Source organism: Myxine glutinosa, chromosome 13 (assembly GCF_964187855.1).
Source record: "Myxine glutinosa chromosome 13, kmMyxGlut1.1, whole genome shotgun sequence".
NCBI classification, from domain to species: Eukaryota; Metazoa; Chordata; class Myxini; order Myxiniformes; family Myxinidae; genus Myxine; species Myxine glutinosa.
The window spans coordinates 47,499,968-47,525,407 of record NC_136273.1 but is presented as its reverse complement, the minus strand read 5'-3'; the positions used below and the strand labels follow the sequence as shown (position 1 = coordinate 47,525,407).

The 25,440-nt window shown below is 45.4% G+C and overlaps 2 protein-coding genes across 2 annotated transcripts in view; one reads left to right on the top strand and one right to left on the bottom strand.

Moving 5' to 3' along the window:
- Window positions 1-689, bottom strand: part of C13H1orf21 (chromosome 13 C1orf21 homolog) — a 38,813-nt gene extending 38,124 nt beyond the window's left edge. Inside the window, exon 1 of the mRNA XM_068134383.2 lies at window positions 527-689. The gene's annotated coding sequence lies outside the window, so the exon portion shown is untranslated. The remainder of the gene's footprint in view (window positions 1-526) is intronic.
- Window positions 690-10,057: 9,368 nt separating this feature from the next.
- The window catches only part of LOC137438903 (procollagen galactosyltransferase 1), a 139,587-nt gene continuing 124,204 nt past the window's right edge, over window positions 10,058-25,440 (top strand). The window contains exon 1 of the mRNA XM_068134365.2: window positions 10,058-10,523. Within this exon, the coding sequence (XP_067990466.2) occupies window positions 10,264-10,523 (260 nt within the window). The 5' untranslated portion in view covers window positions 10,058-10,263. The remainder of the gene's footprint in view (window positions 10,524-25,440) is intronic.

Genomic DNA, 25,440 nt, shown 5'->3' with positions numbered 1-25,440 from the left:
AAGCAAAACACAAAAAACACAAGATTGGAATCATGGATTTCCTAATACTTGGCATCAGCACGGAATGTTCATCAAACCGGGATAAGGGGCTCGGTTTGGGGAAACAATGAGAAATTGGCAAAGTCTGACAAACACAGGATCGTCACATCTTCAATGGCAACGGCTTTTCATTCAGCATCATGAGCTGAGAAAGCGGTCACCATTACCAAACGGACACGATTACGCAGAGCGCGGTGGGGTGCTGCTAGCCGAGGACCGTCACTCCGTTGCCTCAGGCCTAGTCAATTTGCCGGAGAACGAGAAGCTCTCTGGAAAGATGCAGTTGGGGGTCGCGGGATGCCCGGGCCCATGAATCCGAGGACGAGGCCCTGCCGACCGGGAAATGTTGGGGACGAACGCTCCCCACCCACAGCCCCCGTTCGGTATCTTCGCATTATTCAACTTGGTTTCTCGGTATCAGCCGCACGCATGCAATGTCGTTGTCGGCGAAAGAAAAAACATCATGAAGAAAATGAATAAACCTCACCGACTCTCACAGCATCCTCGTGTCTCCCGTGCGGCTCCAGAGCACGATTTCCCAGAGCAGCGCCGCTCTCCGGTGCATTTTCACCACGGGTTGTACCAAAGCAAGCCCACCCCAGTCCACGGCCGCCCTCTCTCGCTGTATACAAACCGATCAGAAGCAGGTGACAAATCGAAATCAGGTCTCACTATGACGATGACTATGACCCCTCCCACAGATCACCCGATGAAGTCCTTCCCCACAAAATGACAAATCACCTCTTACTATAACTCCTCCCACAAAATGACAAATCACATATCACTGTGACTCCTCCCACAAAATGCCAAATCAGATCTTACTGTGACTCCTCCCACAAAATGCCAAATCAGATCTTCCTGTGACTCCTCTGACAAAACACCAAAATCACATCTTACAACGATTCCTCCCACAAAATGCCAAATCACATCTTACTATGACTCCTCCCACAAAATGCCAAATCACATCTTACTATGACTCCTCCCACAAAATGACAAATCACATCTTACAACGATTCCTCCCACAAAATGACAAATCACATATTACTATGACTCCTCCCACAAAATGACAAATCATATCTTACTATGACTCCTCCCACAAAATGCCAAATCACATCTTACTATGACTCCTCCCACAAAATGACAAATCACATCTTGCAACGATTCCTCCCACAAAATGACAAATCACATATTACTGTGACTCCTCCCACAAAATGCCAAATCACATCTTACTATGACTCCTCCCACAAAATGACAAATCACATCTTACAACGATTCCTCCCACAAAATGACAAATCACATATTACTATGATTCCTCCCACAAAATGACAAATCACATATTACTATGACTCCTCCCACAAAATGCCAAATTATATCTTACTATAACTCCTCCCACAAAATGACAAATCACATATTACTGTGACTCCTCCCACAAAATTCCAAATCAGATCTTACTGTGACACCTCCCACAAAATGCCAAATCAGATCTTCCTGTGACTCCTCTGACAAAACACCAAAATCAGATCTTACTATGACTCCTCCCACAAAATGCCAAATAACATCTTACTATTACTCCTCCCACAAAATGACAAATCACATCTTACTATGACTCCTCCCACAAAATGACAAATCATCTTTCTATGACTCCTCCCACAAAATGCCAAATCACATCTTACTATGACTCCTCCCACAAAATGACAAATCATATCTTACTATGACTCCTCCCACAAAATGCCAAATCATATCTTACGAGGACTCCTCCCACAAAATGCCAAATCATATCTTACTATGACTCCTCCCACAAAATGACAAATCATACCTTACTATGACTCCTCCCACAAAATGACAAATCATATCTTACTATGACTCCTCCCACAAAATGACAAATCATCTTTCTATGACTCCTCCCACAAAATGACAAATCACATATCACTGTGACTCCTCCCACAAAATGCCAAATCAGATCTTACTGTGACTCCTCCCACAAAATGCCAAATCAGATCTTCCTGTGACTCCTCTGACAAAACACCAAAATCACATCTTACAACGATTCCTCCCACAAAATGACAAATCACATCTTACTATGACCCCTCTGACAAAACACCAAAATCAAATCTTACGATGACTCCTCCCACAAAATGCCAAATCACATCTTACTATGACTCCTCCCACAAAATGACAAATCACCTCTTACTATAACTCCTCCCACAAAATGCCAAATCAGATCTTACTGTGACTCCTCCCACAAAATGCCAAATCATATCTTACGAGGACTCCTCCCACAAAATGCCAAATCATATCTTACTATGACTCCTCCCACAAAATGACAAATCACATATCACTGTGACTCCTCCCACAAAATGACAAATCACATATCACTGTGATTCCTCCCACAAAATGACAAATCACATATTACTATGACTCCTCCCACAAAATGCCAAATTATATCTTACTATAACTCCTCCCACAAAATGACAAATCACATATTACTGTGACTCCTCCCACAAAATTCCAAATCAGATCTTACTGTGACACCTCCCACAAAATGCCAAATCAGATCTTCCTGTGACTCTTCTCAAAAAATAACAAATCACATCTTACGATGACTCATCCCACAAAATGATAAATCACATCTTACTATGACTCCTCTGACAAAACACCAAAATCAGATCTTCCTGTGACTTCTCCCACAAAATGACAAATCACATATTACAATGACTCCTTCCACAAAATGACAAATCACATCTTACTATGACTCCTCCCACAAAATGCCAAATCACATCTTACTATGACTCCTCCCACAAAATGACAAATCACATCTTACAACGACTCCTCCCACAAAATGCCAAATCAGATCTTCCTGTGACTCCTTCAACAAAACACCAAAATCAGATCTAATCATGACTCCTCCCACAAAATGATAAATCACATCTTACTATGGCCCCTCTGACGAAACACCAAAATCAGATCTTCCTGTGACTCCTCCCAAAAAATGACAAATCAGATCTTACTGTGGCTCTTCTGACAAACACCAAAATCAGATCTTACTTTGACTCCTCCCACAAAATGACAAATCATATTATCTTACTATGACTCTTCCCACAAAATGACAAATCAGATCCTACTATGACTCCTCCCACAAAATGACAAATCAGATCTTACTATGACTCCTCCCACAAAATGACAAATCATATCTTACTATGACTCCTCCCACAAAATGACAAATCACATCTTACTCCTCTGGCATGAGGAGTTTTGGACTTTGGGTGGCATTTTGGTCTCCCAGCATCTACATTTTGTCTCTTGGCATGACTCCTCCCACAAAATGACAGATCATATCTTACTATTACTCCTCCCACAAAATGACAAATCAGATCTTATTGACTCCTCCCACAAAATGACAAAGCATATCTTACTGTTACTCCTCCAACAAAACACCAAAATCAGATCTAATCATGACTCCTCCCACAAAACACCAAAATCAGATCTTCCTGTGACTCCTCTCACAAAATGATAAATCCGATCTTCCTGTGACTCCTCTGACAAAATGACAAATCAGATTTACTATGACTACTATTACAAAATGAAAAATCAGATTTGACTATGACTCCTTCCACAAAATGACAAATCAGATCTTACTATGACTCCTTCCACAAAATGACAAATCAGATCTTATTATGACTCCTTCCACAAAATGCCAAATCAGATCTTCCTGTGACTCCTCCCACAAAATGACAAATCATATCTTACTATGACTCCTCCAAAAAAATGACAAATCAGATCTTACTATGACTCCTCCCACAAAATTACAAGTCATATTGTTACATTTATAGAGGGTAGACAATGATTACTAGGGAATTTGAGTAGACCGGACTGTCATGTAAGCTTCCTCTTCGTCTCCATCACGAGGGGTGGGGCTTGTTAATTAGCAAGGGATTATGGGTAAATTAACCCCCTGTGTGTCGTTGCCTCTGTAATTTATTCCTTTATTCCTTATGACACCACACGAGACACCTAGCCAGAATCGTGCATTTAAATACACTAATTAATAAAAACTAACCGGAAGCCAGTCATGAAGCACTACCGCTGAATACACTGACTTGGTAAGCGCACAGGACAGGCAGCTCTGTGGAGACACGCCCAAAGAGCGGTGATTGGGCGGGGATTTGATTGGCACCGAGGACTGGCAAGGTGGCACGCACTGGTTGGATCAGACACGGAGACGTGTAAAGATGACCTCAGAGCCTGGACGTTAAAATAACGCTCTGATCGACATTTGCCCTCTTGCGCCTTCCCGTTTTGGACTTTGGGTCGCATTTTGGTCTCCCAGCATCTACATTTTGTCTCTCGGCATCGACATCTTCTCGCCCCTTCTTTTGTTGGACACCATCGTGAGCGTTCGTATGCCGACACCTTGCTGATGCTTGTGAAGAGGAAGAGCCACGGACTGAGAACCGCGGCCGGGAACTTTGGTTTTTCCATGCAGAGGTTGTGAGGACAAGCACGGCTGGAAGAGCGAGCTGCACGCCTGCTCGTTCACTTCGCGTGCGAGGCCTAGTTTCTGCCAACTAGTCTGCAGTTTCCCGCGCAGGGACACAGGCCTGAGACAATTCCTGACAAGACTCGGGAGCCGCTCGCACATAAGTGCCAACCACACCTTTTATTTTTATATCATTATATTTCCCTTTGTCTGTGTACTGAATCTGTGTGGTGGCACTCCAATTTAGGAATTGATTGTTATTTGACCGTGTTTTCTGTGTTACCGGCATTTTCTTTAATAAACCTGTTTATTTTTGTACATTTTAATTCCGCGTTGTTTGAGTTAATTTATTGCAGGGACGAGGACTGCCGGTGGGATCCGTGAAAGTAAGCACTCCGGCTTCTCCCCCCACTTGCCCCCATGCGTATTCTCCGCTATATTTTGACTGAACGCCTCGGAGTTAAAGCTTGTTCGGCAATCCATTTCCTTGGACGATTTTAATCACCAGGAACGCGACAATATCTTACTATTACTCCTTCCACAAAATGCCAAATCAGATCTTCCTGTGACTCCTCCAACAAAACACCAAAATCAGATCTTATCATGACTCCTCTCATAAAATGAAAAATCAGATCTTACTATGACTCCTCCTACAAAATGACAAATCATGTCTTACCATGACTCCTCCCACAAAATGACAAAAATCAGATTTTACTATGACTCCTCAAAACAAAATCACGAATCAGGTCTTACTGTTACTCCTCCCAAAAAACGCCAAATCAAGTGGCTCTGTGACACCTTCCACAAAATACAAAATCTAGTCTTGCCACTTGCAAAGCTCCTCAAACAAAATACCGAATTATATCCGACCAGGGCTCCTCCCACGACTTGTTAAATCAGATCCGACCAGGGCTCCTCCCACGACTTGTTAAATCAGATCCGACCAGGGCTCCTCCCACGACTTGTTAAATCAGATCCGACCACGGCTCCTCCAATGACTTGTTAAATCAGATCCGATCAGGGCTCCTCCCACGACTTGTTAAATCAGATACAACCAGGGCTCCTCCAACGACTAATCAAATCAGATCTAGCCAGGGCTCCTCCCATGACTTGTCAAATCAGATCCAACCAGAGCTCCTCCCATGACATGTCAAATCAGATTCGACCAGGGCTCCTCCCACGACTTTTCAAATCAGATCCAACCAGGTCTCACCCACGACTTGTTAAATCAGATCCGACAAGGGCTTCTTCCACGACTTGTCAAATCAGATCCGACCAGGGCTCCTCCCACGACTTTTCAAATCAGATCCGACCAGGGCTACTCCCATGACATGTCAAATCAGATTCGACCAGGGCTCCTCCCACGACTATTCAAATCAGATCCAACCAGGTCTCACCCACGACTTGTTAAATCGGATCCGACCACGGCTCCTCCCACGACTTGTTAAATCAGATAGGACCAGGGCTCCTCCCACGACCTGTCAAATCAGATCCAACAAGGGCTCCTCCCACGACTTTTCAAATCAGATCCGACCAGGGCTCCTCCCACGACTTGTTAAATCAGATCCGACCAGGGCTCCTCCCACTACTTGTCAAATCAGATCCGACCAGGGCTCCTCCCATGACTTTTCAAATCAGATCCAACCAGGTCTCCTCCCACGACCTGTCAAATCAGATCCAACCAGGGCTCCACCCATGACATGGCAAATCAGATCCAGCCAGGGCTCCTCCCATGACTTGTCAAATCAGATCCGACCAGGGCTCCTCCCACGACCTGTCAAATCAGATCCAACCAGGGCTCCTCCCATGACATATCAAATCAGATCCGACCAGGGCTCCTCCCATGACATGTCAAATCAGATCCAACCATGTCTCACCCACGACTTGTTAAATCGGATCCGACCAGGACTCCTCCCACGACCTGTCAAATCAGATCCAACCAGGGATCCTCACATTACATGTCAAATCAGATCCGACCAGGGCTCCTCCCACGACTTTTCAAATCAGATCCAACCAGGGCTCCACCCATGACATGGCAAATCAGATCCGACCAGGGCTCCTCCCATGACTTTTCAAATCGGATCCGACCAGGGCTCCTCCCACGACTTGTCAAATCAGGTCCTGTCATCATGGTTCGATGATAGCACCTGATGCTGCTGATTGATAGGACCTGATGCTATGGACCTGATGCTATGGACCTGAAGATAGGACCTGATTATAGGACCTGATGCTCCCGTGCTGCTGATTCTGCAAGTGGACCTGACGGCGTCAGCCCACGGGTCCTAAAATCCTGCTCTGCCGCTCTTTCACTCCCTCTCTCTGTTCTCTTCACCCTCTCTTTTGCTCAAGGTCATCTGGCATCAGCTTGGAAATCAGCCAACATCACCGCTTTATACAAAAAATGTGCAAAAACAGATTCTTGCAACTACAGACCAATCAGCCTTCTCCCAATTATCAGCAAAGTCATGGAATCCATCATTGCTTCGGATATCAAATCTTTCCTCTTCTCCAATGGCTTGATCTCTGACCATCAATTTGGTTTGGTCACTACTGAATTTGACAATTCAGTAGGTCACTCTACTCTGGACATGCTGCTTCTGCTGTCTCAACAATGGATGGAGGTCCTCAATATCAAACAGGAAATTACAGCTGTCTCCCTTGACATATCACGTGCCTTCGATACGGTCTGGCACCCTGCTCTGCTCACCAAACTCTTCTCCTATGGTATCCATGGAAATCTCCACGCATGGCTTGCGGACTTCCTCTCTAGTCATAGTCAACGTGTGGCCCTGAATGGGTTTCTCGCATCTCCCCTTCCTGTTCAGGCTGGAGTTCCCTCAGGCAGTGTTCTTGGACCCTGTGCTTTTTCTGGTCTTCATCAATGATCTCTCTGACTCTCTTGAAAATCCTCTCTACCTCTTTGCTGATGACTCCACTCTCTTCCGCTCCATTCCTCATCCCTCAGATCGGCAGTCTGCAGCCTCCTCACTCTCTGCAGACCTGGACAAAATCACAGACTGGTCAAACAAGTGGAACATGTCTTTCAATCCTGACAAATCTCACACTCTTACTATGTCTCTCCGAAAAGACCGACTGGACAACCATCCATCTACTTTCTCAACAATCCTCTCCATGAAGTTCTGTCACTCAAGCTTGTGGGTCTCACTATCTGCCATGATCTTTCCTGGGAAAACCACATTTCCAATCTCGCCTCCAAAGCCAGTCGCCGACTGGGCATCCTCCGTCGTGCGAAGTCCTTCCTTGGTACAACTGAGCTCCTCACCACATACAAGGCTTTTATAAGCAGCTCAATGGAATACTGTTCTCCCCTCTGGGCCGGTGCTCCTGCCTCACACCTAGCTCGGCTTCACGCTGTTGAAACCAAAGCTTTCAGAATCATTGGAATCTCCCGCGATGAAGCTAACTCCGAAGGCCTTTCACTCACTCACCGCAGGCAGGTTGGTGGGCTTTCTGTCTTCTACCGACTCCTATCCGGCCTTGCTTCCCCAGCTCTCTCTGGGCTCCGTCCCCCAAATATTCCTGCAGGTAGCACAAGATCTGCCTGCAACCCTCTTATGGTTATACTGCCAAAATCAAGACTCTCTGCTCACCTTCACTCCTTCATTCCTCTTTTCTCCCGCCTCTGGAACAAACTCCCTCACTCTCTTCAATCCCACTCCTCCCTCCAGGTCTTTAAAACAGCTGTTCACCACCATCTCTTGTCTTCCCCCATCCAAAACCTTGATCTTTTCTACCCCAGCTAATTTCACCCCAGATCCACTTTTTTGAAATACCAACTTCTTTCCTGGAAGTCTTTGCAGTGTCCTTGTGTTTTATACTTCTCCCCCTCCTCCCCTTCCCACGGCTCCTCCCACCAAGCCCTCTCCCTCCCACAGATCTCCCGATGTCCCTGCTCTCAAATGTTGTGTTTGTGCTTCCCTTTGTCTCCCGATCTTGTCTACCGCTACCCTTATTATATGTTTTGTGTGTCTGTTTGATTTTTTGTGTGATAAACGTTTGCTCTTTCACGAGCCTCGATCCTGTATACAAAAACAAAAAAAGGAAAGAAAAACGTTTATCCCACCAGAAGGGACGAACGGGTTCTCCAATAGATTTACAATGAACTGAAAGGTAGAAATTTGAGAGCGAGGACCCGAATTGCGCTGTATCAGTTATAGATAGCTTACATCCGTACTCGTGGGGAGTCGTAAGCAATGGAGGTAGGCTGGAGGTGAACGAAGGAGAGGAAAGAGAGGAGGAAAAGGGAGGAAGAAAGAGGACGGGAGATAGAGGACGGAGAGATAGAGGTAGAAAGAGGGCGGGGAAAGAGACAGAGAAAGAAGGCGGAGAAAGAGAGAGGGAGAAAGAAGGCGGGGAAAGATGGTTGGGTAGTTGACAAGAACAAACCGATTAGAATTTGGTTGAGATCCGAATCCAGCCAGATCAGACCTATCAGTGAGATACAAGAGGTAAACTGTTCATCCTGGTGGAGGTATGCTCTTTCTACCGAGTGTTGTTGTCGTTGCTGATGGGACACACCCGAGGTGATCACTTGCCATCTCTGCAGTTTCGTTGATATAAAATTATTCTTCAAACAGTCATTTATATCGATGTTTACCGATTTCGTTTTATTCTAATCTGTTTAAATAACAACACACCAACCAATAGGAACAGGGACTCAGATTCGACTCTGGGTCTCCGCCCAAATACTCAGGTGTGATTGGTCAGATGATCAGACCACGCCCTTTTCGCAATCCTTTTCGATGTTCCAGAAAACACGATTGGAGGTTGTAAAGTTGGAATTTGGAAGAAGGTTTTATTCGCGATGTTCAAACAATTTGAAATCCCTACAGGCTACATGTATGCAGAAGGTGCTTAATGGCACTTTATACTCTTTAACTATAAGTAAGCATTCAACACTAGACCCTGCTAGCAATCCCTGTAGACCCCACACTCCCTCCCATCCATCCCTGTAGACCTAGACCCCCACACTCCCTCCCAACCATCCCTGTAGACCCCCACACTCCCTCCCTCTCATCCCTGTAGATCCCCACTCCCCCCCCCCCCCCACCCCACCAATCCCTGTAGACCCCACACTCCCCCACAACACCAATCCCTGTAGACCCCACACTCCCCCACCCCACCAATCCCTGTAGACCCCACACTTCCTCCCTCTCATCCCTGTAGACCCCTACACTCCCTCCCACCCATCCATCCTTGTACACTCCACACTCCCTCCCACCAATCACCAATCCCTGTAGACCCCACACTTCCTCCCCCTCATCCCTGTAGATCCCCAGTCATCTGGTTGACTGGCCCATCCCTGTAGATCCCCACACTCCCTCCCACCCATCCATCCCTGTACACTCTACACTCCCTCTCACCAATGACCAATCCCTGTAGACCTCACTCGCCTCCCCACCCCCACCAATCCATGTAGACCCCACACTGCCTTCCATAGCGTTTACCCAGCTTTTCCTCTCCGGAAACACGGCTCAAAGCAGCTGCGATCCATCATTGAAAACATTCCACGATTCCGTCGCCAGGCGAGAAAGTACAGACAGAAAGTACAGGTCGGCCTGGTCTTCCAATGAGCGTTAAAGGACCAGGGAGGAAGTGGGATCGCACGTTGGACGGATTTCAACTCTCCTGCTCATCTACATCTACATCCAAATAACTCGAAATAAACGACACAAGGCGCTCGGAGCAGGGAGGTTTTGCCCATCGAGTAAACCTCCCTCTCCGACATGTCCCGAGCATCCAGCGGGTCCACGGCGAACTTGGCCGTCTGTACGTTCCTGCTCCTGTGGACTCTCCGAGTACTCGTGGCTTTTAATGGCGACATCACGCAGCAATCCACGTCCATGCAGCGACGACCACGAACGTCGGGGGATTCCAAGGCAATCGTCATGGTGGTCTTGGTGGTTCGAAACGGCGGGCATTCTCTGGCGCACGTGCTTGGGGCATTGGAGGGGCAGCGGTATCCTCGGAAGCAGATGGCTTTCTGGTGGGTTTTATGACAAGGGGGTGGGGGTGGACCGATGGCTGACCCTTTTTTTGCCTACACTCTGTGGACCTATGGCTGGCCCTTTTTTACCCACACTCTGTGGACCTATGGCTGACCCTTTTTTTACCCACACTCTGTGGACCTATGGCTGACCCTTTTTTTGCCTACACTCTGTGGACCTATGGCTGGCCCTTTTTTTACCTACACTCTGTGGACCGATGGCTGACCCTTTTTTGCCTACACTCTATGTTCCTATGGCTGGCCCTTTTTCCCCTACACTCTGTGGACCTATGGCTGGCCCTTTTTTACCCACACTCTGTGGACCTATGGCTGGCCCTTTTTTTCCCTACACTCTGTGGGCCTATGGCTGGCCCTTTTTTTTACCTACACTCTATGGACCTATGGCTGGCCCTTTTTTACCTACACTCTGTGGACCTATGGCTGGCCCTTTTTTTTTACCTACACTCTATGGACCTATGGCTGGCCCTTTTTTACCTACACTCTGTGGACCTATGGCTGACCCTTTTTACCTACACTCTATGGACCTATGGCTGGCCCTTTTTTTACCTACACTCTGTGGACCTATGGCTGGCCCTTTTTTTACCTACACTCTGTGGACCTATGGCTGGCCCTTTTTTACCTACACTCTGTGGACCTATGGCTGGCCCTTTTATTACCTACACTCTGTGGACCTATGGCTGGCCCTTTTTTACCTACACTCTGTGGACCTATTGCTGGCCCTTTTTTTAACTTACACTATGTGGACCTATGGCTGGCCCTTTTTTACCTACACTCTGTGGACCTATGGCTGGCCCTTTTTTACCGACACTCTGTGGACCTATGGTTGGTAGGTTCACCGGTACAGGATGTGCATGCGTGTGGCCGGTCGACCAGTGCAGGATGCGCATCCGGCTGACTGGTTCACAGGTGTGGGATACACATCTGGTTGACCATTTCACTCGTGCGGTATGCACTTGTGGTGGACTGGGTCACCAGCACTGGGTGGACCTGTGGCCGACTGGTTCACTTGTGCTGACTGGACCTGTGGCCGACCGGTTCACCTGTGCTAAGTGGTCCTGAGGCACACCGGTTCACCTGTGTTGGGTGGACATGAGGCCGACTGGTTCACTTGTGCTGAATGGACCTGCGGCCGACCGGTTCACCTGCGCTGAGTGGACCTGTGGCACACCGGTTCACGTGCGTTGAGTGGACTTGTGGCACACCGGTTCACCTGCGTTGGGTGGACCTGCGGCCGACCGGTTCACCTGCACTGAGTGGACCTGCGAAACACCGGTTCACATGAGTTGGGTGGACCTGCGGCCGCCCGGTTCACCTGCGTTGGGTGGACCTGCAGCCGACCGGTTCACCTGCGTTGAGTGGACCTGCGACACACTGGTTCACCTGCGTTGGGTGGACTTGCGGCCGACCGGTTCACCTGCGCTGAGTGGACCTGCGGCACACCAGTTCACATGCGTTGCGTCGACCTGCGGCACACCGGTTCACCTGCGTTGGGTGGACCTGCGGCCGACCAGTTCACTTGTGCTGAATGGACCTGCGGCACACCGGTTCATGTTTGTTTTGAGGTTTAATCCGTGGCCATTTTCAGAAGGTCCATGTGCAGCTTTTCCTCCAGAGCAGCATATCCAAAGTTGATTTGTCTTTTTCCTGATGTTCTCCTTGATTGTGACGTAATCAACACGATCTTCTTACCTGCAGACCTTCAGAATTGTATTAAAATGGTCAATTTCAATGTAGGTACGTACTAGATCCGTGGCCATTTACAGCTGGCTGCCACAGTCTACAGTGATACCAAAAGTAAAGGACAGGACCAGCTGTTTATTGTTTGTGTTTATGTGAAACAGCTGTGCTTTTGTAACTTTATTTGATGTAATCTTCCTTTAATATGAAAACGCTTTGGCTTCAGGGGCAAACTTTCAGATGTCATCTGGTTTCTTTCTCAGACCGTTCACATCGGTTTAGGCATTTGTCTTGTATCGATTGCCTTATGCTCCTGAATACGAGTTATCCCAGTGAATTGGATTTCCACAACTTATGTTGATATAACCTTCTTTTAACCGATTATGCGAGCATATCACACGACTTGAGTAGTGGTGCTCGGTCCTGGACTCACTCACACTCACACACTCTCTCTCACACTCACACACTCTCTCTCACACTCACACACACACTCACACTCTCTCTCTCTCTCTCTCTCTATATATATATATATATATATATATATATATATATATATATATATATATATACTAGCTTGGCTCGGCTCGCTGCGCTCGCCTCACCATGCATCGTTACTGAGGAACGGGCTTATTTTAGCTGAGGATAATGACTGTACCTGAGTTGCTGTGTTGTCATGATTTACACCAATCATAATACAAACCATTATTTTGCACAAATGTATTTGTTGTGTTTGTGATATTACATTTTTATAAGCAATTTAGGTTGAAGGTTTAGGTTGAATGTTTTTTTTTCAAGAAAGAACTCCTCAGCACATACATAGGGGAGGGGTAGGTGCAGACTGGAAGTTTGGGACGATTACACCTCACCACCACATAATTCAAAACACCTCACCACCACGTAATTCAAAACACCTCACCACCAAGTAATTTAAAACACCTCACAGCCATAAAACACGTCATGAAAACACCTCACCACCACGAAATTAAAAACACCTCACCACCACGAAATTGAAAACACCTCACAGCCATCAAACACGTAATAAAAACCCCTCACAGCCATAAAACACGTAATAAAAACACCTCACCACCTCTAAATTAAAAACACCTCACAGCCATCTCACACGTAATAAAACACCTCACAGCCATAAAACACATAATAAAAATACCTCACCACCACGAAATTAAAAACACCTCACAGCCATAAAACACGTAATAAAAACACCACACAGCCATAAAACATAGAATAAAAACACACCACCACAAAGTTAAAAACACCTCACAGCCATAAAACACAGAATAAAAACACCACACAGCCATAAAACACGTAATAAAAACACCACACAGCCATAAAACATAGAATAAAAACACACCACCACAAAGTTAAAAACACCTCACAGCCATAAAACACAGAATAAAAACACACCACCACAAAGTTAAAAACACCTCACAGCCATAAAACACAGAATAAAAACACACCACCACAAAGTTAAAAACACCTCACAGCCATAAAACACAGAATAAAAACACACCACCACAAAGTTAAAAACACCTCACAGCCATAAAACACAGAATAAAAACACACCACCACAAAGTTAAAAACACCTCACAGCCATAAAACACGTAATAAAAACACCTCACAGCCATAAAACACGTAATAAAAACACATCACCACCACAAAATTAAAAACACCTCACAGCCATAAAACACGTAATAAAACACCTCACCACCACAAAATTAAAAACATCTCACAGCCATAAAACAACATGCATTTTAAGGCCATTTTCCCTGCTAGAGCGGGGGTTAGCCTTGCGGTCCCCATGACAATCTTCTCCATTTTGCCCTATTTTCTGCATCTCCCCTTGTTAACCCCCTTGCCCGCATTTCTTCTTCCACCATCTTTAGCCAAGTCTTTCTCGGTCTTCCCCGTCCTCTACTTCCTTCTACATTAATTTCCATCACTCTTCTCAACCAGTCACTTTCATCCTTCCTCAACACATGACCAAACCATCTCAACCTGTTCCTCTTCACAGCATCAATCACAGGCAATATTCCCATCATCTTTCGCAATTCATCATTTGTCTTCCTCTCTCTCAACGATACTCCGCACATCCATCGAACCATTCGCATTTCCACCCTTTCCAGCCTTCGTTGCTGCTCTACATTCATTACCCATGTCTCGCTCCCATAAATCATAACACTTCTCACACATGCAGCATACACCTTTCCCTTCAGCTTCAGCGACACTCTCCTCCTCATCAGCACGCCACTCAGTTCCCAAAACTTCTTCCATGCACATCTCACTCGAGCAACCGTTGCCGAGTCTGATCCACCTTCTCCATTCAGCATGTCTCCGAGGTAGCAAAATGTTTTCACACCTTCCAGCTTCACGCCGTCTCCAAGATCCAACTCAACAATTCCTCCATCTGCAGCTCCCTCTGTGCACACCTTACATTTGAATGTAGCTGCCACACTGGTAAATGACCCTCTCAGACCACTACATTTTTGATGAACCCACTCAGCGCACATTGTACATTGAATGGAGTTCACTCCGACACCCTTCCTGCACACAGCACACGGCCACTTCCCAGTTCTTTCCACCTCACCACATGCTTTACCATTTGCCATCACCTTCGTCTTTCCGATATTCACCTTCAGACCTTTTGTCTCCATACATTCCTTCCACTTGTTCATCCTTTCCTTCAGTCCATCCATACTTTCCGCAATCAACACCAGATCATCTGCATACAACAACTCCCACGGTAAACCCTCCTTTACGTTCTGAGCCAGCACCTCCATCACAGCTACAAATAGTAGTGGACTTAGTACCGACCCTTGATGCACTCCCACCTTCACCTCAAACTCACCACTGTTCCCGTCCTTTGTCCTTACAGCTGTGCGCGCTCTTTTGTACATTGCCATCACTACTCTGATCAACCATTCCTCCACTCCTAACTTCCTCAATGCCCATGTCAATACTTTGCGTGGAACCCTATCGAATGCTTTCTCCAGATCAACAAACCCAAAAAACAACTTCTTCCTCTTCTCCATGTACTTCTCCTGCAACAGCCTCACAATGAAAAGCGCGTCTGTCGTTCCTCTTCCTGGCATAAATCCAAACTGATTTCGTCGATCTTCACTTTCTTCCTTATCCTCCTCTCCAACACCCTTTACAATACCTTCATTCCATGCTCCAATAACTTTATCGCTCGGTACGAGCCACACTCCAGAGGGTCACCTTTCCCCTTGTATAGAGGGACGAGCGTACTCAGTTCCCAATCCACTGGAATGCCACCTTCTTTCACCACCAGATTACAGATCTCTGTCATTCTCTTCACACCCCAACTTCCTGCTGCCTTCAACATATCTCCCACAACTCCCGTCGGCCCTCCCGCTTTTCCACTCTTCATTGCTTTTATCGCTTCCTCAACTTCCTTCTCAGTTATCTTCTCTGCCGGTCCTAAAACTGGGTTACTCTCTATGTTGCCATCCCATTCATTCTCTGTATTCAACAGCATTTCCATATATCTTTTCCATCTTCCTTTAATTCCATCTGGGTCGACAACGATTTGTCCCACTTCATCCTTCAAGCAACTCACCCCCATCACATCACACCTCTCTTTCGCTATGTGCTTTGCAATCCTGAATACTGCTTTCTGACCCTCTTCCGAATCCAAGCGTTCTCCGAACATTTTCCGACATGCCTCCTGCGCCTTTGCTACCTCTTTCTTTGCAGCCTTCCTGGCTGCCTTATAACTTTCATGCTCTGCTGTTTCTGCTCCCGTACCCTTCGCCTTCTGCCACTCCTTGAACTTCTTCCTTTTCTCGTCAATCCCCTTTCCAACTTCATCATCCCACCACCATGTTTCCGAGTGCCTCAGTGGTCCTTTTGTCCATCCACATACCTCACCAACGGCTCCCAACAGACTAGCTTTCATTGACATCCAACCACTTTCAAGCTCAACCACATCAGCCTCTACCCTACTCAGCCTCTCTTTTAATGCCTCCCTTACTGTCACCTCTTTCAACCTCCACACCTTCATTCTCGGTTGGTACTTCACCCGCCGAGCTCTCCTCGCACCTTTCACCCTTATGTCGCAGACAACCAAGTGGTGCTGTGAAACAGCCTCCTCCCCCGGGATCACCTTTGTGTCCCAGAGGTGCCCCCGATCTCGCCTATGCACCATCAGGTAGTCAACGGTTGTCGTCGACCCACCTGACGTGTATGTAACAAGCGTATTATCCTCTTTCTGGAACTGAGTAATACAAATCAACAAATCAGCTCCATCAGCAAACTCCAAAATCCTTTCACCTTCTCCATTTCTCACACCATATCCGTAACCCCCATGAACTCCCTCAAAACCATCCATATTCCTTCCCACATGTCCATTCAGGTCTCCTCCCACCACAACAACTTCCTCATCTTTCACGTTTTCCATCAGCTTCTCTGTCGCACACCAGAACTTGTCCTTCTCTTCATCGCTTCGACCAACCTGCGGAGCATATCCCGAGATGACGTTCACCAAGAACTTTCCAATCATCATTTTCACCATCATCAACCTATCACTCACTCTAGTCACACTCACCACACTGTCTACAAACTCCTCGGAAAACAGGACACCAACATCATTCATGCCCTCCGGGCACCCTTGCCACACAAACTTGTATTTCTGTCCCTGCCTACCCTTCACCATTCTCACACCACTTCCCTTCCATCTCGTCTCCTGCACACAACATATGTCCACTCTTCTTCTGACCAATACTTCCACCACCTCTGCTGATCTCCCTGTCATTGTCCCTACATTCCATGTCCCAAACCTCAGAAACCGATCTCCACTTCGGGCTGCACCCTGCCCATATGTAGTTGTAATTGTCATGGTTCTCTTTTTGAGGCAATGTTTTTATGGCCGGATGCCCTTCCTGACGCCAACCCTCTTTGTCGTCTCTTATGACACGCAGGGATACGGTGTACCTATTCTGACTAGGGTACACACAGGGAAACGTTTAAAACATGGAAATTCTGGGGGGGGGGGGGGGGGGGGGGGGGATGGGAAGGGGGGCGTCAGCATCACGCCTGGGGTTTAAACATATTCCAACAATATCCAAACAGAACCATGAAAACCATGAATAACAATCTGGGAAAAGTCTCCAAGCGAGAACGTGGATTTGAGAAAGAAGGAGCAGAGGCGGAAGAAAAACGAGATATAGGGGGCGGGGCACAAGTCGAGACGAGGAGGAGAGCGAACAAGCACGTGTCCGGGAGGAGAGAAAGAATCAATAAAGAATTCTTTGTCTATCCGTTTGTCCTGTTTTTAAAAACGCCGGACAAAGGGTAAGATGCCCGCGAGAGGCAGGGGGGAGAAAAGAAAATCAAAGAAACAAGCAAATGCTATGAAGGAAAGAACTTACACTCACACAACATCGACGGGGGGAAGGGAGCCCGGAAAGAACAGGCCGCGCACGACGCGCGAATAAAAAAACAACCAATCACACACAAATCCGCAACAACCACAAAACCAAAACTAAACAGAAACACACAACAAAACAACCAGCGGAAACCCGACAAAGACACGAATGGGAAAACACTCAAACGTCGATGCCGTGGAGAGCTCGAAGCAAGCCTCGTCACCCGAGGGACCGGAAGTCCCTTTCCTAAAACCGGAAGTCCCATAAAACACGTAATAAAAACACCTCACAGCCACAAAATTAAAAACACCTCACCACCAAGTAATTCAAAACATCTCATCACCAACTAATTCAAAACATCTCATCACCAACTAATTCAAAACACCTCACCACCACATAATTAAAAACACCTCACCACCAAGTAATTCAAAACATCTCATCACCAACTAATTCAAAACACCTCACCACCACATAATTAAAAACACCTCACCACCAAGTAATTCAAAACATCTCATCACCAACTAATTCAAAACATCTCATCACCAACTAATTCAAAACACCTCACCACCACATAATTAAAAACACCTCACCACCAAGTAATTCAAAACATCTCATCACCAACTAATTCAAAACACCTCACCACCACATAATTAAAAACACCTCACACCACGTAATTATAAATACCTCACCACCACGTCATTTAAAAACACCTCACCACCACATAATTCAAAACACCTCACCACCACATAATTCAAAACACCTCACCACCACGTAATTCAAAACATCTCATCACCAACTAATTCAAAACACCTCACCACCACATAATTAAAAACACCTCACACCACGTAATTATAAATACCTCACCACCACGTAATTCAAAACACCTCACCACCATGTGATTTAAAAACACCTCACCACCATGTGATTTAAAAACACCTCACCACCACATCATTTAAAAACACCTCACCACCACATAATTCAAAACACCTCACCACCACATAATTCAAAACACCTCACCACCATGTGATTTAAAAACACCTCACCACCATGTGATTTAAAAACACCTCACCACCACATCATTTAAAAACACCTCACCACCACATAATTCAAAACACCTCACCACCACATAATTCAAAACACCTCACCACCATGTGATTTAAAAACACCTCACCACCATGTGATTTAAAAACACCTCACCACCACATCATTTAAAAACACCTCACCACCACATCATTTAAAAACACCTCACCACCACATAATTCAAAATACCTCACCACCACGTGATTCAAAACCACCACAACGTTATTAAAAACACTTCACAACCACGGAAACAAAAGTTTGAGGGAGTCGTTAAGTGACAATACAGACACTGCCCAGATGTGTAGATATATAGATAAATGACTGTACCCGAGTTGCCGTTTTGTCATGGTCTACACCAATCAAAATTCAAACAATTATTTTGCACAAATGTATTTGTAATATACGTGATATCACATTTTATAAACAATTGAAGTTGAAAAAATGGAAAAATTTTCAAAAAGAATACCCTTAGGACATACCGACGGGAGAGATATGTGCATACCAGAAGTTTGGTACGACTTCACAAAAGTTTGAGAAAGTAGTTCAGTGACAAGACAACACAACACAAGACAACACAACACAACACCGGACAACACAGAACAGGACAGACGCTGCACAGATATATATATATATAGATACAAATATATATATTATGGATCACCGAATAGGAATATTGCTGCCATTCCTGAGTTGATAAGGGTGCAGGTGAGTGTGGGATGGAAGATGTTTCTGAGGCAAATCCTGATGTCTCGCATTATCTTCCATTACGCTGTGCTTCTCCTTTCGTATGCAGCATGTATCTGCAGGTTGCATCATTGCTGGAGTGCGACTTTGCCGCCGGTGCAGAGCTTCCTGTAGGTTAGAGGAGGAATTCGTTGAAGGTGCCGATGCTAACTTGTCTACTCTTTGTGAAGGGCACCGTGGCATATTTAACGTCCAACTAATGCCGGCAGGCGAGGTTTCCCAGTTTAACGTCCAGTCCATCCCAGGATGACAATTTATAGCTTGGCCGAGGTTCAAACCCAGGCCAGACAGCTCGGAGGTGGGTGCTCATACCTCTAGGTTTAAGATATCTTGCCAGCCACTACGTCATCCGGATGGCTGAATTTGTGCATCATTCTTTTGATTTTCACCTTGTCTCTACACATTCTGTCTGCAGGTATTGGGTGTGGTGGAGAATATTGATGGAGTGGGATCATTGACAACTCCGAACTCGTTCGATGGCAGTTTTGTTGGCCTATTGGCCTGGTTTAAACCCATCCGTTGTGCAGCGTGAGCTGCCTGGATAATGGCTTTTGTTTTGCTTCGATCAAGGGTTAATTCCTGAAATTCATTTCATTCATTGTAATGGCTGCTCTCCCTTGTGTTCCTTTCAACATGACCCATCCGATGAAGGGCAACATCTTTTATGACCTAGTAAAAATGTTTTACACCATCGTTAATATAAGTGATATCGTTTATGCAAGAGACCCAGGTCTGTTTCCTGGTGAGTCATTTCTGCAGTGTAAGGTGCTACAGTTTGTTTCATCCAACGTGGATATGGAAAGGCCTGAAGTGAATCTACGTAGAATTCGTATTGCAGTCTCGATGTCCCACCTCTCAACACATCCTTCTTCCTGTTTGTCCCAGGTGGGATTGGGGATATGTGGCCTAGTTTATATTGCCACCCCATTGAATGAAGCATCTTCTCCCGCTACCCACACTTGTTGATTTTTCTGTCAAAAAAAATCTTGATTTTTTAATGCCATATGTTATTTATTTAATTTAATAGATGCTGTATATGTATTGCTTACACACCGGTGCTGGGACAGGAGCTAAAATGAGAAAACGGGTTAGAAAGAAGGGTTTGGGAGTGCGTGAGGAGTTGAGAGATAGAAGGAAAGAGGCTTTTGGGAGTTAAGGATAAGGGAATGGTGATAGATGTGCTCAGTTAACGTCGGAGATAGAGAACCTTTTGAGCTCCTGTTTGCAGACGACTTAGTAAACCTTGTGGACCATCTCAAGTTTCGGTGAAATTAGCAAAGACGCTATGGTTTGTGGGAGTATAGTGGATGGTAGAGTTGATTAGGAAGGTATGGAGTGAGGAGAAGAAGCTGGATGATTGGAGGAAGAGCATCATAATACAAGTTTTCAAACGGGATACTGTGGACTGTGAGCTGTGGAAACTGCAGAAGGATCAAATTGATGGAGCATGCGATGAAGGTACTGGAGAGGATTGTCGATTCAAAGGCTAAGAGAGATTGTCAAAATAGATGAGATGCAGTAGGGATTCGTGCAAGGAAAGGCAACAGTGGATGCGATTTTCATCAGGAAACAGATTCAGGAACAGATATTAGAAAGAAACACGTTCAGCTGTAATGGGAATTCATAGATCTGGAGAAGGAATTTGATAGGATCTCAAAATAAGTGGTGTATTATTGTTTGACGAAGAAGAGTGTACTGGAGAAGTTGTTAGAATCATGATGGAAATGCATAAGGCCCACCTTAGCACTATAGTAAGGTCAGTGAATGGGTACCAACAACATTTTAGAGTTGACGTATGTCTTCACCTGGGTTATGTACTGAGTCACTTCCTTTCTGTGACAGTGATGGACATGCTGAGTGACATTATCACAGATGGAGAACTGTGGAAGCTCTTGTTTGCAGATGACTTCGTCAAAATGGCAGAGTCAAAGGAAGAGCTACAGAGAAGCGTTTTGGAACATCAAGAGGGCATAGATGGAGGATTAATGCTGGAAAGACTGAGGTTATGGTATGTAGTAAGACTAGAGCAGAGAGGGTCAATATTGTAGATAGAAGAGGTGAAGAGCTGAAACCTGTGGACAAAATCAAGTACCTTACTTCAACACTAAAGAAAGAGGGAGGTTGTAAAGGAGAAGTCCGGAACAGAGTGAAGGTAGCATGGACACGGTATAAGGAGGTTATTGGTGTCATCTGTGAATGATAAAAGGATGCTGGGGAAATTGAAGGTAAGAGTGTACAACAAGACAGTGATCAGGCCGGTCATAATGTATGGTGTAGAAACATGCGCTTGAAGGAAAAGGGAAGAAGAGTTGCTGGAGAGGACAGAGACGAGAATTCTTTGGTGGATTCTCAGAGTATCACGAAGAATGGATGAGGAAAGAGGAGAAATTCAAGAGAACTGGAGTTGCATATATTGGAGAGGCTAGTTTGGGCTGGGTTGGGCCTGTAATGAGAAGGATGAGGAATGAATCAAGGTGGATTGGACTAGCTCACACCTAACTGTTGGGATTAACCCGAGATCGGTGCACCACTGGGTATACCCATCTGTACAGAATAGGTATACCCAGGGGTACATCCAATCTTGGGTTAAAGGTTAAGAAAGCAGAAGAGGTAAGGGGATGGAAGGAATGGGGCAGGTAAGGAGTAGGGGGAGGGTGAGTCTCGTTTCACTATAAATTGCATATGTTATACATGAAGAGGTGTCAGTTGTCTTCCAAATTATGAAGGGTGTTAAACAGGCATGCGTTGCAGCACCTATGCTCTTCGGTCTATTCCTCAGTGTGATGCTTGCAGACGTGATTAGAACAACTGACAAAGATATCTAACTCCAACTCAAATAAATGATGGCCCTGACTTCATAAAGGTGGGGGTACACCATCCTGGACGTTGGGGATCTCTGGGTCGCTCCTGCGAGATCGATCAGCCATCTCCGTGCTGTGGGCTTGTTTGAGAGAATTGTCCAGAGCTAAACAACAACAACAACAACAACACTATCTCCAAATGCAACACTATTGGCGCTGAGGTCAATTCGTGGATAAGGAAAGCCAGCTCATCGTTTGGACGGCTGAAGTTCATATTGAGGAACCACCATGATACCATCACTCGATGTAAGTGTAGCAATTACCATGATGTGGTACTTTCCATCCTCAATAAGACTATGAATCATGGACTTTGTATTGTAGACATATTTAATTCAGCATCTATCAAATCTCTTGTGGACAATTTTTGAGGATCACCTATTGTTATCAGATGATAAAGAATAAAATCCTTGATCAAGGACATCTGCTAAAAAATATTAAAACTATACTTTTCAAGGCCCGATTACATTGGGTGAGCCACCTAGTATAAACAGATATTTTACAGCAAACTCAAATACAAGGGGCAAAAGTTTCTGACACCCTGAAATACGACCTCAATTGTGCACAATCAAAGGCGACTGGGATTTGTGATGAAAATTGCATTTGATGTTTTGAAGAAAGGAAAATCTCTCAACTCCTCACGCACTCCCAAACCCGTCTTTCTAACCCGTTTTCTCATTTTAGCTCCTGTCCCAGCACCGGTGTGTAATTTTCTCCTCTATGAAGAACAAGGAGAAACGTTTCCTTGGAAATATGCGACCCCTGGCATCTCCCGCATCTTCCGTGCCAGTTTTGGTCTGCAAAGTCACTTGAGAGCTTTATTCAAAGATGTCATTCATCTTCATAAAACGGATAACGACATCATGAATGAGAGCTTTAGCCATTCCTGATCTCATCGACATACAGTGAAGAAGAGGCACGGTAAATAGAGGGCCTCTAAATCTCACGTCTTGTTTCTATCGCTGTGCTTCGCTTTGTTTCGCTGCAGCAGATCATACAACCTAAGTTTGTGCTTGTCACTGCCACATATTTTGTATTTGTATGGTTTTTCTTTCATTTTTGTTTTTTTCCATCTACGTATTTAAAGGGGGAAAAAGGAGTTTACCCAATGTTTGACCAAAACGTCCACATTGATTGCGGCACTGTCACATTGTCTCGTAGTGATAAAATCAGCGTCGGGTTAACAAGCAGGTTCATGGGGAGCTGCCAACAATTCCTTCCTGGCTTGCTTTCACGCTAATTTAAGGTGACCTAGATTTTTAAAAGGGAACGGAACGTGACCAAATGAACACAAGTGAAAATATACATTTTTGGGCTGGGTCAGGTGTAATATTAGTGGAATTCATGATTACTTGTTTTGAGGATTCTGTTTCTGTAAACCCGTTTATGGTTTAATTTGATCAGTGGGAGTAAACCTGATTTCTAGTTTCCATCTCATAACGATACCTGGGAATGTAAGGTACAATTTATTTTGTGTACATTGTCAAGGCTTGAGGATGAGCGAGAACACTGAACAGATCAGGGCGCAACAGGACAAAAGGAACAATACAGAGGGGTAGGTGGGGGGAGGGGGGGCACAAAGAGCTGAGTTGAAGGACAAAATAGAGGAAGACTTGGATAAAACAATGGGTGTGGTGAGAAGTGAGAGGTAGGGGGGGGTGCATGAGGTGGACAAGATGGATACAACAGGAAATTTTGAAGGAAAAACTGGAAATTTGGAAGGAGTAGGGCTTGAAGGGAGGGAGTAGGGAAGATTAATGGAGGTAGAAAAGATAATGGTTTTGGATAGGGGTGGTGGTGAATAGCTGTCTTGAATATCTGGAGGGAAGAACGAGATTGAAGAGGATTTGGAAGTTGGTTTCACAAGCAGGAAAACAAGGAGCTGATACTCGAGGCCTCCTGCCCTTAGGTGGTGTGAGGAATAGATCTGTGTAACATGAAAGCTAAATGCTCAACGTTTTTTTAAATTTTGCGTACACAAGCCAAGTTACAGAGATTGGGGGAGCGGGGATGGATGGTGTGGGGATGGAGGAATAAAAAACGGAATGAGCAGAGGGTGTAAAGTCAGAAAGGAGGGGCTAGACGACAGAGAGACCACCGACATGTCTGTGATGGGAGAGTGATAGGCCCATAGACTCAGCTTCATCACAGGAGATTCCAATAATCTTGAAGGCCTTGATTTTCATAGCCTCAAGTTGAGCAAGATGAGGCAGGCGAGCCAAAGCAGAGGGGAGAGCAGTACTCCATCAAGATGCAGCTGAAGGCCTTGTAGGTGGATAGGAGTTCAGGTGTGCCAAGGAAGGATTTTTGATGATGCAGGATGCTGAGTCGGCATCTAGCTTTGGAAGCCAACTTTGAAATGTGGTTTGCTCAAGAAAGATGATGGCTGATAGTCAGACCCAGGAGAACTGATCTTCTTCAAGAGTATTGTTCAGAAAGTAGATGGAGGATGCAATGGGTGGGTTGCCAGACTGGTTGTCAGGATTAAAAGACATATTCCAGGTGTTTGACCAGCTTGTGAATTTTATGCCTCCGCCGACGAATTCGCCAGAGGCATTACGTCTTCGGGTTGTCTGTCCATCCGTCCATACGGGCTAAACCTCGTTTTCCTCAGCAACCACATGTTCGATTGAGACGAAACTTTCAGGGTAGGAGTGACATCCATGCAGAATGTTTTTATGATAATTGTGACGTCACAGGTCATGTGGTATGGCAGCCATCTTGGATTAAAAGCAAATAATTAAAAAACTATTTCTCAGAAACCTCTGAAGGAAATTTTTTGAAACTTGGCACATTGTCAAGTACTCCCAATGGGGAACAAAAGCATGATAATGATGACATCATAGGTGAAGTGGTATACCAGCCAAAAATGTTTTAATCGATTTGCTTATCCTAAAAATTTGCATGCACATGATCTATGACCCATTTGTATTGAAATATTAAATTTATGACATCATAGATCACATGGTTTAACCTTTAACATGGCTTAACATGGTTTAACATGGATCACATGAAGTTAGATCACATGGCCGTAAAACATTGCTTCAAAAAGGGGACCAAAAAACAACAGCAACCACGGTTCCCGAAAAAGGCCAACCCCCGCTTTGCGGGGAAAAATGGCCTCTAAACGGTGGT